This window comes from Mirounga leonina, unplaced genomic scaffold, assembly GCF_011800145.1.
Source record: "Mirounga leonina isolate KUSES-001 unplaced genomic scaffold, KU_Mleo_1.0 Mir_454, whole genome shotgun sequence".
NCBI classification, from domain to species: domain Eukaryota; kingdom Metazoa; phylum Chordata; class Mammalia; order Carnivora; family Phocidae; genus Mirounga; species Mirounga leonina.
Window position 1 is genome coordinate 3,327,189 of NW_023270763.1, and position 12,276 is coordinate 3,339,464.

The 12,276-nt window shown below is 56.5% G+C and overlaps 1 protein-coding gene across 4 annotated transcripts in view; it reads left to right on the plus strand.

The window, feature by feature from the left end:
* The window catches only part of SDK1 (sidekick cell adhesion molecule 1), a 616,964-nt gene extending 605,809 nt beyond the window's left edge, over nt 1-11,155 (plus strand). For all 4 annotated transcript variants that reach the window (XM_034988284.1, XM_034988283.1, XM_034988282.1 and 1 more), the window contains one exon: nt 7,509-11,155. In XM_034988284.1, coding sequence (XP_034844175.1) covers nt 7,509-7,760 — 252 coding nt within the window. In that variant the 3' untranslated portion in view covers nt 7,761-11,155. The remainder of the gene's footprint in view (nt 1-7,508) is intronic.
* Nucleotides 11,156-12,276: the final 1,121 nt, after the last annotated feature.

Consider the following 12,276-nt stretch of genomic DNA (forward strand, 5'->3'; position numbering starts at 1 on the left):
TGTGGATTAATGCTTTTGGTCAAATCTGGAAAGTTTTAAGTCATTTTTTCGCCTGTTTTTTTCTGCCTCTTTTTTCTCTTCTCAACCCAGTGCTATCATGAGGGTCTCGCGTCCCAGTGCTCTGTACCTTCATCAGATTCTCTCTTCTTCTGTTGTTGTTCTTTCTTGTATGTGTTCATTCTTTTTTCTCTGTGTTTCAGATTGCATAACCTCTGTCGATATCTCCACGTGCCTTGATTCTTTCCTCTGCCAGACCCAGCATACCATGGGGCCCCTCTGTTGATTTGTTCATTTTGGCTATTGTATTTTTCAATGCCAAAACTTCTCATTTGGTTCTTTTTAAGTAATTTCTATCTCTATTGAATTTCTTTGCTGGGTGCAATATTGTCATCTTACTTTCATTCTTTAAACCTAGCTTCCTTTCGTTCTGTGAATATATCATAATAGCTGCTTCAAGGTCTTTGTCTGCCAACATTTGGGCCTCCTCAGAGGCTGCCTGATTTTTGCCCCATGTATGGAACACACTGTCCTGGTTTTTTTTTTTTAAATAGATCATTTTAGTTAACATATTGTGTCAACTCTGAATACTGATATCCTCCACCCCAAGGATTATTCTTGTTGTTTGCTTATTTGCTTATTTCTTGCTTAGTGACTTGGCTGGACTAGTGCGGTAGAAATCGGGTTCCTCCGCAGTGTGGACTCTGATGCCCTTCCTTTTTTTTTTAAAGATTTTATTTATTTATTTGACAGAGAGAGACACAGCAAGAGAGGGAACACAAGCAGAGGGAGTGGGAGAGGGAGAAGCAGGCTTCCCGCCAAGCAGGGAGTCCGATGCGGGGCCCGATCCCAGGACCCTGGGACCATGACCTGAGCCAAAGGCAGACGCCCAACGACTGAGCCCCCCCCAGGCACCCCCCTGACGCCCTTCCTGAGAGGCACAGCCTTGAGGATGCATTCAGGCCCCTGAATACCAGGGATGACCATGGTCCCAGCCAGGCTTTCTCTGTCTCTTTTTCTCACCCCCGTTAAGATTCTGGACGGTCTATCGCTGTTGGTATCACACCCAGCTCTTAACCTCCACCGCTGGCTGGCTCTATTATTTTTCACAGTGCCCAGGGCTCTACATTACTCCATAGCTTGATCCAATTAAAGTGCAGCCCTTTTGAGGGGCAAGATGTTGTCAATCTGAATTTTGCTCTGCTTCCAAGAGAGTTCTCCTGAGCTGTCTCTCTTTCCCCAGTTCTCTCTGTTAAACTTCTGGCTAGTTGATTGCTTCACTTGTTACAATCATGGAACTACCAGCTTCCTCATAATTTCTCACCCCAAAGGACTCCGCTGTTTTCAGCAATGCCCTTAGGCATGCTCTTTCCCAACAAAGCCATTCCCCTTAGGAGAACTCTGGAGCTCTCTGTTCTAATGGACTGTCTCTCCGCACTCTGTGGGACTTCCATGTCACAGCACCAAAGCTGGGGGTGGAGCCAGTGGCTCCCTTCTCCCATAGTGACGTACCAACTGCACAAGTAGGGCACTGGGTGGAGATGGTAGTCCCTGGGCTTCTGAGCTGGCCCCTCTCCGTGTCAGACATCTTCCCTACAAGCTATCCGAGGCAGGGGCAATGCGGGCTCAGGATTCTCAAGTGGTGTAGACCAACCAGCCTACAGGTGAAGACAGGGTGAGGAAGGGAACCCCGTTCTCTTGGCCATACCTGCCCGGGATAGAGCTTCCGTCATGCTGAGCTGGGGATCGGGGGTGGGGGCATTGATGCAGGTCACAGTTCAAGTGCCTCTGACTTTTGCTGTTCTTAGTGAAATTTAGATTTTTGTGGAATAAATCTTTCTCCATTTGCTATATGTCCTTGCCACTATTTCCAGAGACTTTAAATGCCTGTTTATAAAATAACTTTCCCCAGTTAAATCGTTGCGCCACCAGGAAGAGAATCTGCTGGCTCCTCACCAGCCATTCTGGAAACACCTTTTCCATTCGTAATGGGTGGTTCTGGTATTCAGAGGGGAGAAGCATGGGCTCCCTAAATCTGGCAGTGATGACTTCTGGCCTAGCCCCTGAACCCCAGACGCACAGAAACAGGGTCAAAGTATGCCGCTGTAGACAGAGCCCTCAGAGAGATGGGCAAGGGTCCCAGGGAGAAAGACCCAGGAGTGGGCCGCAGCACAGTATGCCAGGGCACTGTCTCAACTAGGACTGGATTTAGATTCCGGATACTAATCCCCTCCACCAGAGGCAGCTTCTAGGTTTAGACAGACTGCATGCTGAGATGTCGGAGGTGAAGAGTAAGGCACGTTCTGGGCCCTGGGCTTCATCGAGGGTTTGATGCCCTCCCCTCCTGCCCACCCTCCTCTGCAGAGCCCCAGGAGATAAGGAGCCCGCAACCCTACAAGGTCTTGGCTGGAAGTACTCTTCTGCAAAGCTGTTATTTCACTAAGAAGCTAGCGACGCTGTCCCTTTCTCCCCAGGGTATTTTTTTTTTAACCGTTTTCAGGAATATTGCTTAAAGTGGAAATTCTGCGAATGGGTTCACAGGAGCCCCAGAACCTGCCTGATTGGAGCCACTGTGAGTCAGGCCACTGGTGTTGACTGACCCCTGCAGTGGCTCCTTCTCCTTCTCCGTTTCGGAATAAGAGGGTCTGTCACCGGGTTTTCACGCAACTGTGTATCAGGACTGCTATTCGAATCGCATGATAAAAACTGTTTTCAAAACCTCTCCTGCTCCAACCAACTTAGACCTCATATCTAATTAATTCCCTGTTAATAGTTGACTCTTTCATCTTGCAAATATAATACCGAAAGTGTTGAGATTATCTCTATTAGCTGCCCGCCAGGCATCTGTGCACCTTTAGAAACTGCCACCACATCCAATCACCTGCTGTCCTTCTCTGGTTTCCTGGGAAACCAACACACATCGCTACTTCATATCACACAGGAAACTTAAAAAGAAAGGACCCTGCAGCATTGCCTTTTTGTCAATAATTCTAACTCACTAAAATACATCCCCATTAAAAAATAATAATGTCACATAAACAATAAACAGAGCAGGCAGCAGGAGGAAGGATGGCATTTTGATTCAGTGCTCTCTCGCGGAGATCATGTCGAGGGCTTAGCAGGAGCCAGGAGGCCAGGCTTACGTGTCATGTGACCCTCCACTCTTACGCTCCTGTCTCTCCTGTCTTTCTGCAGGATGGTCTTCTCCCCTCACAGGTGCTCTTGGCTGGGTCTCTGGGCCCTGCCCACTCAGGACACACAGCCGGCCGCCCAGCTTTGCCCCATAAAGAAAACTGCTCTTCTGCATGCAGTGCAGAGAGTCCCAGGGAGGATTCTGATTAGCCAATCACTGTTTAATGAGGGACAGGCCATTCAGCCCACGGACAAGGACACGTAGAGAAGGATCACTTCCTGAAGTTCATTCGGGAAGGTCAAAGCCCAGACACGCACATTGGGACGTCACTGTGAGCCGGACAACCACCCAACCGTCTCCTGCCGGGGCCTCTTCTCAGCACCCACATCTATCACAGACCCCGTCTCCATTCCGTAGGACTTTGAGGTCTGTGGTTGAGAAAACATATAATGATGTAGCTTCTGAGCCATCTCCAGTGAGACTAGATCGTTCACCACGTGAACAGGCATACGGGTGTGGGACACGGGATACATCCATCCTCTAAGCCGGGCTGGACGTGCCCTTGGAAAGACTGCCTCCTGCAAGAACGCGGGAGTCCCTTCTAGACCAGACAGCCCCCCCTCCCCCGGCTGCCACCTGGTGACTGTGAGCCCAGCTTCTCCATGACCCAACAGCTGCAGGAGGAGGGGTGGGCAGGGGTCGCAAGACCAGGGAGACGCGGGCCCTGGGCAGGTCTGCCGAAGCGGACGCCTGCATGTGGCCGTTTCCCCCGATCAGAGGCCTAACCCTTTAGGCAGCTGGCCTGGAAGGTGTCCCGACGTGTTTCTAAAGAGGCTTTATTTCTGCCACCTTTGGCCGTGATACCAGCGCTGGGTCTGGCCCGGCTCTCTCCCCGACCAGTCTGACCCAGGGAAGGTGGCGTGCTTGTTTGGGTCTCGGTCCTTTCAGACACAAAGCGAGGAGATTGACTCCAGTCGCTCCTTCGCACGCTTTTGCTCGTATCCTTCGCGGTTGGGACAGGCGGTGCGCGGGGTGGCCTCCGAGCACCAGAGGGTACGGTGTGAGGAGGCTGAAAATCTTGAATCTTACGTTCAGTCTTCACATAACAATGACCCCTGACCCCAGCTGGTGTGGGACCCGCTGTCATCATCCCGAGTGTCCTGTGCCTTTCTCGAGGGGGGCTGCCCCCGACGCATCTCCACGGGAACTCTTTGCTCCTGAGCTTGCAGATCTTAGAGCCAAGATGGGTGTGTGAAGGAGGGACAAACCCAGCTCAGGGGCCGATAACATAGACTCCACCTGATCCTTCAGGTGACCTTTGCCCTTGTTCCTGCCAGACTCCGTGTACACAGAGCTTTGCCTCCTAAGCCCCTCGAGGCCGCTGGAAAACAGAGGAAGAAACAGACTTTAGCTGCCGGAATTACAGGTGCCCCATCTCTTACCTGCAGCCCCCAAGGCCAGGGCCATTGAAGAACTCAGCGTTTTTCGGCTGTGGGAATACGTTGACCATTAGGTCACGTCCCCAGCAGGGTCGGGGCAGCAATCTCCGACCAAACTACGTTAGCATTTCTGCAGCAAAACCGAGCACTATTCACGCTAAATAGTTTGACGTCAGTTGCGCTCAGGATTAGCTGCCAAATTAGCCCAACGCGGGCCAGGCTTTGCCGCCAGATGAGTTCCAAAAACAGCTTTTGGTTTTCAGAGCTCGGTGGGTCTGGGAATGACGGGTGGGGGGTTGTGAGTCGGCTCAGCCGACAGGAAGGCGAGGCAGCGGGAGCCTCGGGGCTACAAGGCCTGGGCGGCTCCCACCCCGCCTGGGACACTGGGCAGCTCGCTGGCTCTCTGAGCCTCTCTCTTCACCCCTAAAATAGGAATAAAACTCGGCAGCTCACAGGCCGCTGTGCAGTGTCAGAGACTGTGCAGGGCGTCACTCTGCATGTAGCAGCGTCTGCTAAAAAGCAGCGCCTCTTGGCTCTCTTGTCACCATCACTGTCCGATTATGGAGGGGCTGGACGCTCTCTGCATCCTGGGATGTGTCAGGAGGGGACCTTCATCAGACCTGCATTTGCATGAGCTCTGACTCCATAAAAAGCAGAACCACAAATGCATTCAGCTGCCAGCCGCTGATTGCGCCATAACATAAACAGTTTACATTTCACGTCCTGAGAAGTCCCAAATCTGTGACTTACTGTTACTTTCCTGTAAGTATTCGAGTGAGAGCCAGATTCTCAGTCTGCGTCTGGAAAATCCCAGGAGGCTCCGGCCCCCCTCGACGTCCACAGGGACTTCTGCCCACTTTCGTAGGCTTACAGGACACAGCGCCAGCTCCGGGGTGGAGGACAGTGTGAGTCCCCCTATCGAGCTTCCTGCATGGGGGTGATGTGGGCCATGCCCTCCCCATCAGATGAGGGAGGGTGGCTCAGAGCACCAAGGGACGCTCTCTGGCTTTCATGAGTCTCTATACAGATGGCACGTAGAATGGGGGCCAACAGTCGGCTCTCCCCGCCTTCCCTGCCCTCACTCCGGCCTGGCCACTGATCAGAATCCCCCCGGAGCTTCTAAGAAATGCACATTCCCGGCCCCTGCCCCAGACCCTCGCCATCAAGACAGCAGGAACCACACCCAGTGATCTGTGCTCTCCCAAAACTTCCCTGGTGATTCTGAGACAGCCTTCAGGGGCCTCCTGACACCCTCTAGGGAGAGGAAAAAGGGCAGAGCTCAGGCAGGGCCCAGAGAGGAGGTGTGAGGAGCGGCAGGGTCAGAGCCCAGCCAGGGCATCGGGAACGGGAGAGGCTTTACCCGGCCACAGGCTCCCGTCCCCCCCACCCCACCCCTTGAACTTGAAAGGCTGGCAGGCACACGTCTCTGGACCTGTTTTTGGCATATTTGAGGTGTCCGTGGCCTCTGCTAGGTCCCCGGTGGTGCAGGGAGGAGCCCACCGTGTTTTCAGGGTGTGGGGCCTGGCAGCAGAGCCTGGCCCGCCTGCGGGCTGCACCCCGGCAAGTGGCAGAGCTCCCCAGGGTGCGAGAAGCTCCCAGGGCCACAGAGCAGCTCTGGGGCAGGGAAAGGGGGGCCTCCACTGTCTTGGGAAAATGGCCTCACCCACTGTGCCTGCTAGCGGTGCTTCCAGTGATTTAAAGTCGACTCCCGGAAACCAGGAAATAGAGTTTTGCTTCAAGAATATGAACACAGAGGGGCACCTGGGTGGCTCAGTCGTTGAGCGTCTGCCTTCGGCTCGGGTCATGGTCCCAGGGTCCTGGGATCGAGCCCCACATCGGGCTCCCGGCTCAGCGGGAAGCCTGCTTCTCCCTCTCCCACTCCCCCTGCTTGTGTTCCCTCTCTCACTGTGTCTCTCTCTGTCAAATAAATAAATAAAATCTTTAAAAATATATATATATGAACACCGAAACGCCGTGGACTAAACGTTCTTAACGGAAACTGCGGATGTATGTGATAAAAAGAAAGGGAGAGAAACCCCCTCAGACTGGCCTTCACGCGTCAACAGGGCGGGCTCTTGTGTACCGTTCGGCAAGGGGCCAGGTCTCTCTAGGGCCTGGGGAGCCAGGGCTGGGTGGCTCCGTTAGACCTCCTGGCTCACTCGGGCCTCGATCCTCGGCAGCCTCCCCACAGAGGTGTGCATGGAGGTGACAGCACGTGGAATTTGTATCCCATGGAGGATGCCCCTTCCTCGCCTCCACGTGGCTCAGGGCCCACTCCCTGTGGTCTGGCCAGCCTACACCGCAGGGTCGGGCAAGCCCACTGGGCCCCACCATACGGGCCTTCTGCCCCGTGAGGACACAGAGCGCCCCCTGGAGGCCATGGAGACCTGTCCTGGGGCCAGAGGGCAGTGTGGACCCCTCCTGGGACAGGCTCAGCACACGGAGGGGTTGGGAGCAGCTGGGACAGCACATTGTCCCTGCGTGAACACAGCGGAGCTGCCGAGCTCAGCCGGGTGTCTGCGGGGGGCGGTCAGGCTGGGGAGGTGTGGGCGCACCTCGTGTGGAGGATGGGAGTGGGGGGAGGAAGGGGAAGAGGGCGGGAACGGACACAGACCTTCCCACTTTGGGTCGTGAATGCTACTCCTGCGTTCTGGCCACTCCCTGCTTCCAGCTCAGCCCGGCTGCCTGTGGCCACATCCCTGCCACGCTCCCCCGTGGCTGCCCCCATGCTTCCCCGTGACTGCCCTCCCCTGTGGCCACCGGTCCCCCCAGGGCTATCCTCCTCCTCCCTCCAGGCTGCCCCATCCCCTCCCCCATGCCCCCCCCCCCCCCCGGGCCTGCCCCCCCCTCCCTCCAGGCCGCCCCATCCCCTTGCCCATGCCCACCCCCCAGCTGGCCTCCCCCTCCGTGTGCTTGCTCACACCTCGCTGTCCCCCCAGGGCACCGACTCTGAGTCCGAGGACGCGCCCCCCCAGCACTCCTTCGTCAACCACTACATGAGCGACCCCACCTACTACAACTCGTGGAAGCGGCGGGCCCCAGGCGGGCGCGCCCCACACAGGTACGAGGCGGTGGCGGGCGGCGAGGCGGGCCCACACCTGCACACCGTGGTCACCACGCAGAGCGCCGTGTTCGCGCCCGCGGGCCCTGGCGCCCGGACTCCGCTCACCGGCTTCTCCTCCTTCGTGTGACGGCCCCAGCGGGGCCTCGGCGGACCTCCCAGCCTCCTTTTGTTAAGACAATCAACTCCAATAACTGAGCTCAAGCTTTTGTTTAAAGAGAATTCTGATAAGTGATGATTTTACCTACTTGTGGACACTAGATTTCAATTAGGAAGGTTTTTTTAACGGCTTTTTGTAACATCGCTGCAGGAAGCGGGTTTCTTTGTTTTCTTTTCTTTTTATGAGAAGGTGTATTTCAGTGGTGCAATGGCGGGAAGGCCTCAGACCCCCCCAACCCCCCGGCCCCGGGTTTCTCCATCCCGACGCCCAACTTGGGAGGCTGCAGGGGGAGGCAGAGCGGGGATGGAGGGAGCCTGCATCCAGACCGCTCCTTCCCCTTCTCTACCTCCTGTGCCTCCAGAGAACCATTGTGCGCCGGGCTCTCCATTGGTGCCACCGCCCGGCTGGGCTCTGGCCACCTCCCCGCCCGCAGAGCGAAGTCTGCCCTGGGCTCCGCGATTTTCCAGCTGACTGCATCCACCTCTGAAATACTCTCCCTCCGCAGTTTCTAGGCAAGGAATCAGCTTCCAGGTTCCTGGCAAGGGGGCAAGAGATTGCGAGGTGGGGTCGTCGGACCCGGTGATGACCCCGTTGGTTGCACCGTGTCACCCCAGTGGTGAAATATCTGGGCCGTTTTCTTCCTTTCTGTCCTTAAATCTGACGGTGCAGAGCCGGAAACCACCCCGGGCTGGAAGCCCCACGCCGGCCCTCACTCAGCAAGCTAGCTCCTTCCCGAGAACACAGCACACGGCCAACCCCGCTAACCCACACAGAACCGGACGGCGCTTGCAGAACTGCTTGTTGTGTAAGAGGTGTGCATTGTTAACCAGAGTATTTTTTAAATCTTTTTATCTTTTTTTAAAATATGCCACATGAAATGAATGAGTCTCTGCTGTCTCCAGGTGCCTTTTTATTGTTTAGCTTTGTACATGAGAAAGACGAAAAGCGTCAGTGTCTCCAAATAAAGCAAAACAGCTCTGAGCAAACGAGGCCCCGAATTGCCTCCTCCTCACCGGGCCTCCTGCACAGGTGGGCGCCGGCCTTCCTCTGAGCGTGGCCCCCTGGTCTCCTTGCTCCGCCTGCTGCCCACTGCCTTGCCCAGCAGTGCCGCTGCATCCCCCACCCCGACCGAGCCCAGCTTCTAGCCTTAACGGGTTTCCTGGAAATTTTTTTTTTCCCCTTTGCTATTGTTTCATTTTAGTTTTTTAGCTACATGAAAATAGCGTGAGCTACGTTGAAAATTCGAGAGTCCAAACTGTAGCTGTGGTTCCGGCCATCACAGTATTCTTGCAAGAGGGGTCTGATGTGGCTGCGGAGCAGGGCCGACCCCCCAGGCCAGAGCCTAGGTCCGGCGTATGCGGCATGCCCCTGGTGCCAGCCAGACTGCGCCCAGAGCTCGGGGGGGGCCCGGTGTCCCCACCTCGCCAGAAGGAGTGTGGCCGTGACACTGCCCGGCATCGTGCTGACAGCCCCAAGGCCCAGGGGAGCGAGGCAGGTGCTGTCCTCCCAGATGACCTGCGGTGCCCTGAGGGTGGGGAGCCTGTCTCCGGGCCACACGGAGAGCGTGTGGTGTCTCCTCGGCTGTCTTCCTTCTACACCTCCATGGGGCCCTCTGCTTTCAGAGAGGCTGCCTGTGGCCCCAGGAGACCGAGGAGAGTTTTGTGTTGGGTGAAAAGCCCCTTTTCAGTTTTTCCAAAACTAGAGGGAAGGTTCCTTTCTCTCTCTCTCTCTCAATCCCCTCCTTTTCCTTCCCTTCCTTCTCTCCTTCCTGCCGCCTTTTTCTGAGTGGAAGCAGAAATAGTCTAAACCAAAAATCCTAGATGCTCTGCCCAAAGCCACTTGTGCGTGAGAATCACCCACCAGAGTTCACGGGACAGGACGCCCCTCAGGTCCGGAGCCCCTGCTCGTTGCTCTCGGCCCGAGACGCAGGCGGAACTTCTTGGAAGACAGGCGCCAGCAGAGAACTCGGACAAACCCTGCCTTCCGTGACTTCGCTCTCTAAGCCATATGGACTTTGCTTTAAATAACGGGGGAAAGTGTTAGAACGTGTTGGAATGAGGACGATTTGGTTTGAGGTGTGTTCTTTGCCTTGGGGGTTTCTGCCGCGACACGACACCTTTTTCAAGGCTCATCCTCTTCCCTGTGCTTTCTCTCCCCTTCCTGAACTTGCCCTGCGTGGAACTGCTGAGCCTACCCTGGCTGCAGACCCGCTGTTAGCCGGGCCCCGGGGAGAGGCTGCACCCAGCGGAAGAGAGGGTGTTCGCAGTCCGGTGTCTGCCCCTCCCCCCCCCGCCCCAGAGTGGCGCGGGGACAAGCGTCACTTCCCGGCCTCTCACCCTTACAGAGGAAAAAAAACTATCTCACACGAACAAGCAACATTTAACCAAGACAAGATGAGACGTCCGCTTCTTGCCGTCCTCCGGAATGACGTCATGCGGGCGCTCCCCGGCCAGGCTCGCCCTCAGGTGGGTCACTGGAGATGGAGCTGACAGGTGGGGGTGAAGCAGCGAAGCGGCCACGAGGGGCCGGGCTGTCTGTCGGAGCCGCAGGGCTGGGCATGCACGGGGCTGCCCCTCTCCGCCCGGCACCAGAGCACCGCGTGCCCAGACAGGTGAGCGGCGGGGGCGGCTGCAGGCAGTGCCCGCGCCCAGCGGGCGTGAAGCACATCAGCATGGCCTCGTGTACCCCCTCCTGGATAAATCGGCTCACACCGAGCCCCTCCTCCCCCAGCCTTCCCCTCCGCTGCTCTCACGGCCAAGCTTTTAAGGAGTACTCGATGAAACGTCGTAGCAGAGGACCGTGTGGCCTAGGGCAAGGTGGGGCCCATGCCCCGCGAGTGAGGGACCAGACCCACGGCCAGCGAAAATGTCCAGGCCGCCAGGAGGAAGGGTCACGCGTGCTCTGTAAACTTCTTTTGATGCTGGGCTTGTACTTGATCACGACTGGACTGAAGCATGGTGTTTGCGTAATGGATCGTAGCATGGTTTCTAGTTTTTACGAATTCTCGGCACACAGTGTAGTTATTCTCCCAATGAGCAATCCATCCACGTATCCCAATCTGGCTGTCCTTAATGCAGCATCCCTGTAGCATGGACCAGGGGTCGGGAAGGCAGAAACACTGTAGCCATCTGTGAACTGAGCTAGTCTGCGGAGGCACGCCTCATCTCCCCTCCACGGCGCCTTCTGGGTTATGGAGAGTTTAGGTCAATCCTCAAGTTTTCCCAACAACGTTTTCTGGAATTGTGCAGAAAACCAGATCTCGTTAAAAAAAAAAAGAAGAAAGAAAAGAAAAGAAAAAAAACTTGTAGGAAGACAGAGAGGTGCTATGGGTACGATTTTTAATAAAAACATCATTTTGTTCCTTATTCACTTGTGGTTTTCTTCAAGTATCGATGAAAGGACTCGTGAATTCTAGGGCTGTAAAGATGAACCCCGGTGCAGGCCTCAACCACACACGCAGCTGTCCCAGACCCCGCTCCCGGGGAGATGCAGGTGCGCACACAGAGCAGGGCTGAGGTCAGAGGGATTTACACTCTCCCGGGGAGACGCACGCGGGGGGCACCTGGCCACGTCGTCCCACCACCTGGCCGTGCCCCAGAGGCTCCACTGCTCCCTACCAGACTTAGCCTTGGTTGGCGGGCATGCAGGCCGGAGCAAGGCCTCCCTCCTGACCCCCAGGAGAGGCTTCCCTCTCCAGATCCCCACGTGCGTCACAGGGTGACTCCCCGCCATGCGCGGTGCATTTCAGGATCACTGGGAGTGCTCACAGACCCCAGGGCTGCGGCCACACCCGGACCAATGAAGACAGGATCCCTGGGGGCTGGGACAGGCACCCGCTTCTTTTTTGAAAGCTATCCAGGTGATTCCCACGTGCAGGCAAGGCAGGCCGGCCCTGGGGAGAGGCGGATTGCCGGCTGCAGGGAGCAGCGGGGCCTGTAGTTCCAAAATGGCCCTCTTGCTCCAGGAGCCGGCACTGCCACCAACGAGCCAGAGGTAAGAACGTTTTCGTTTTTCTCTTTTCCCCTGCCGCCATCGACGGCCTATCTTCCAGCGTCCATAAATATGACACTGAAAACTGCGCGTTTCCCGCCGTCCCCAGGATGTCAATGCGCCTGCCTGTCAAAGACAGCGGACGGTTACTGACCACCACCGCTGGCCGGGCGGCCTTCTGTGTTCTTGGCCCGTGTCAGTCCACGGGACTCCACCAGGGCTCCCGGCCTGTAGATGAGGAAACGCCCAGAGAGGTGCAGACACCTGCCCCCAGGGAAGCCAGCTGGCAAGGGGCAGATCGGGCTCCAGAGCTAGGTGGCCGGGAGCCCCAGGGCCAGGGTCCTGAGCCACCGCACTGCCTTCCGGGAAGAGCTGGGGCGCAGGGCCTTGAAGAAGCCAGTGCCCCTGCGCGAAGCTCGGAGCCTGGCGGCCGCGGGGCACACACACTGTCCTCCTGACCACAGAGAAAACGTGCGCGTTCCCTGGGCCTGGGCCG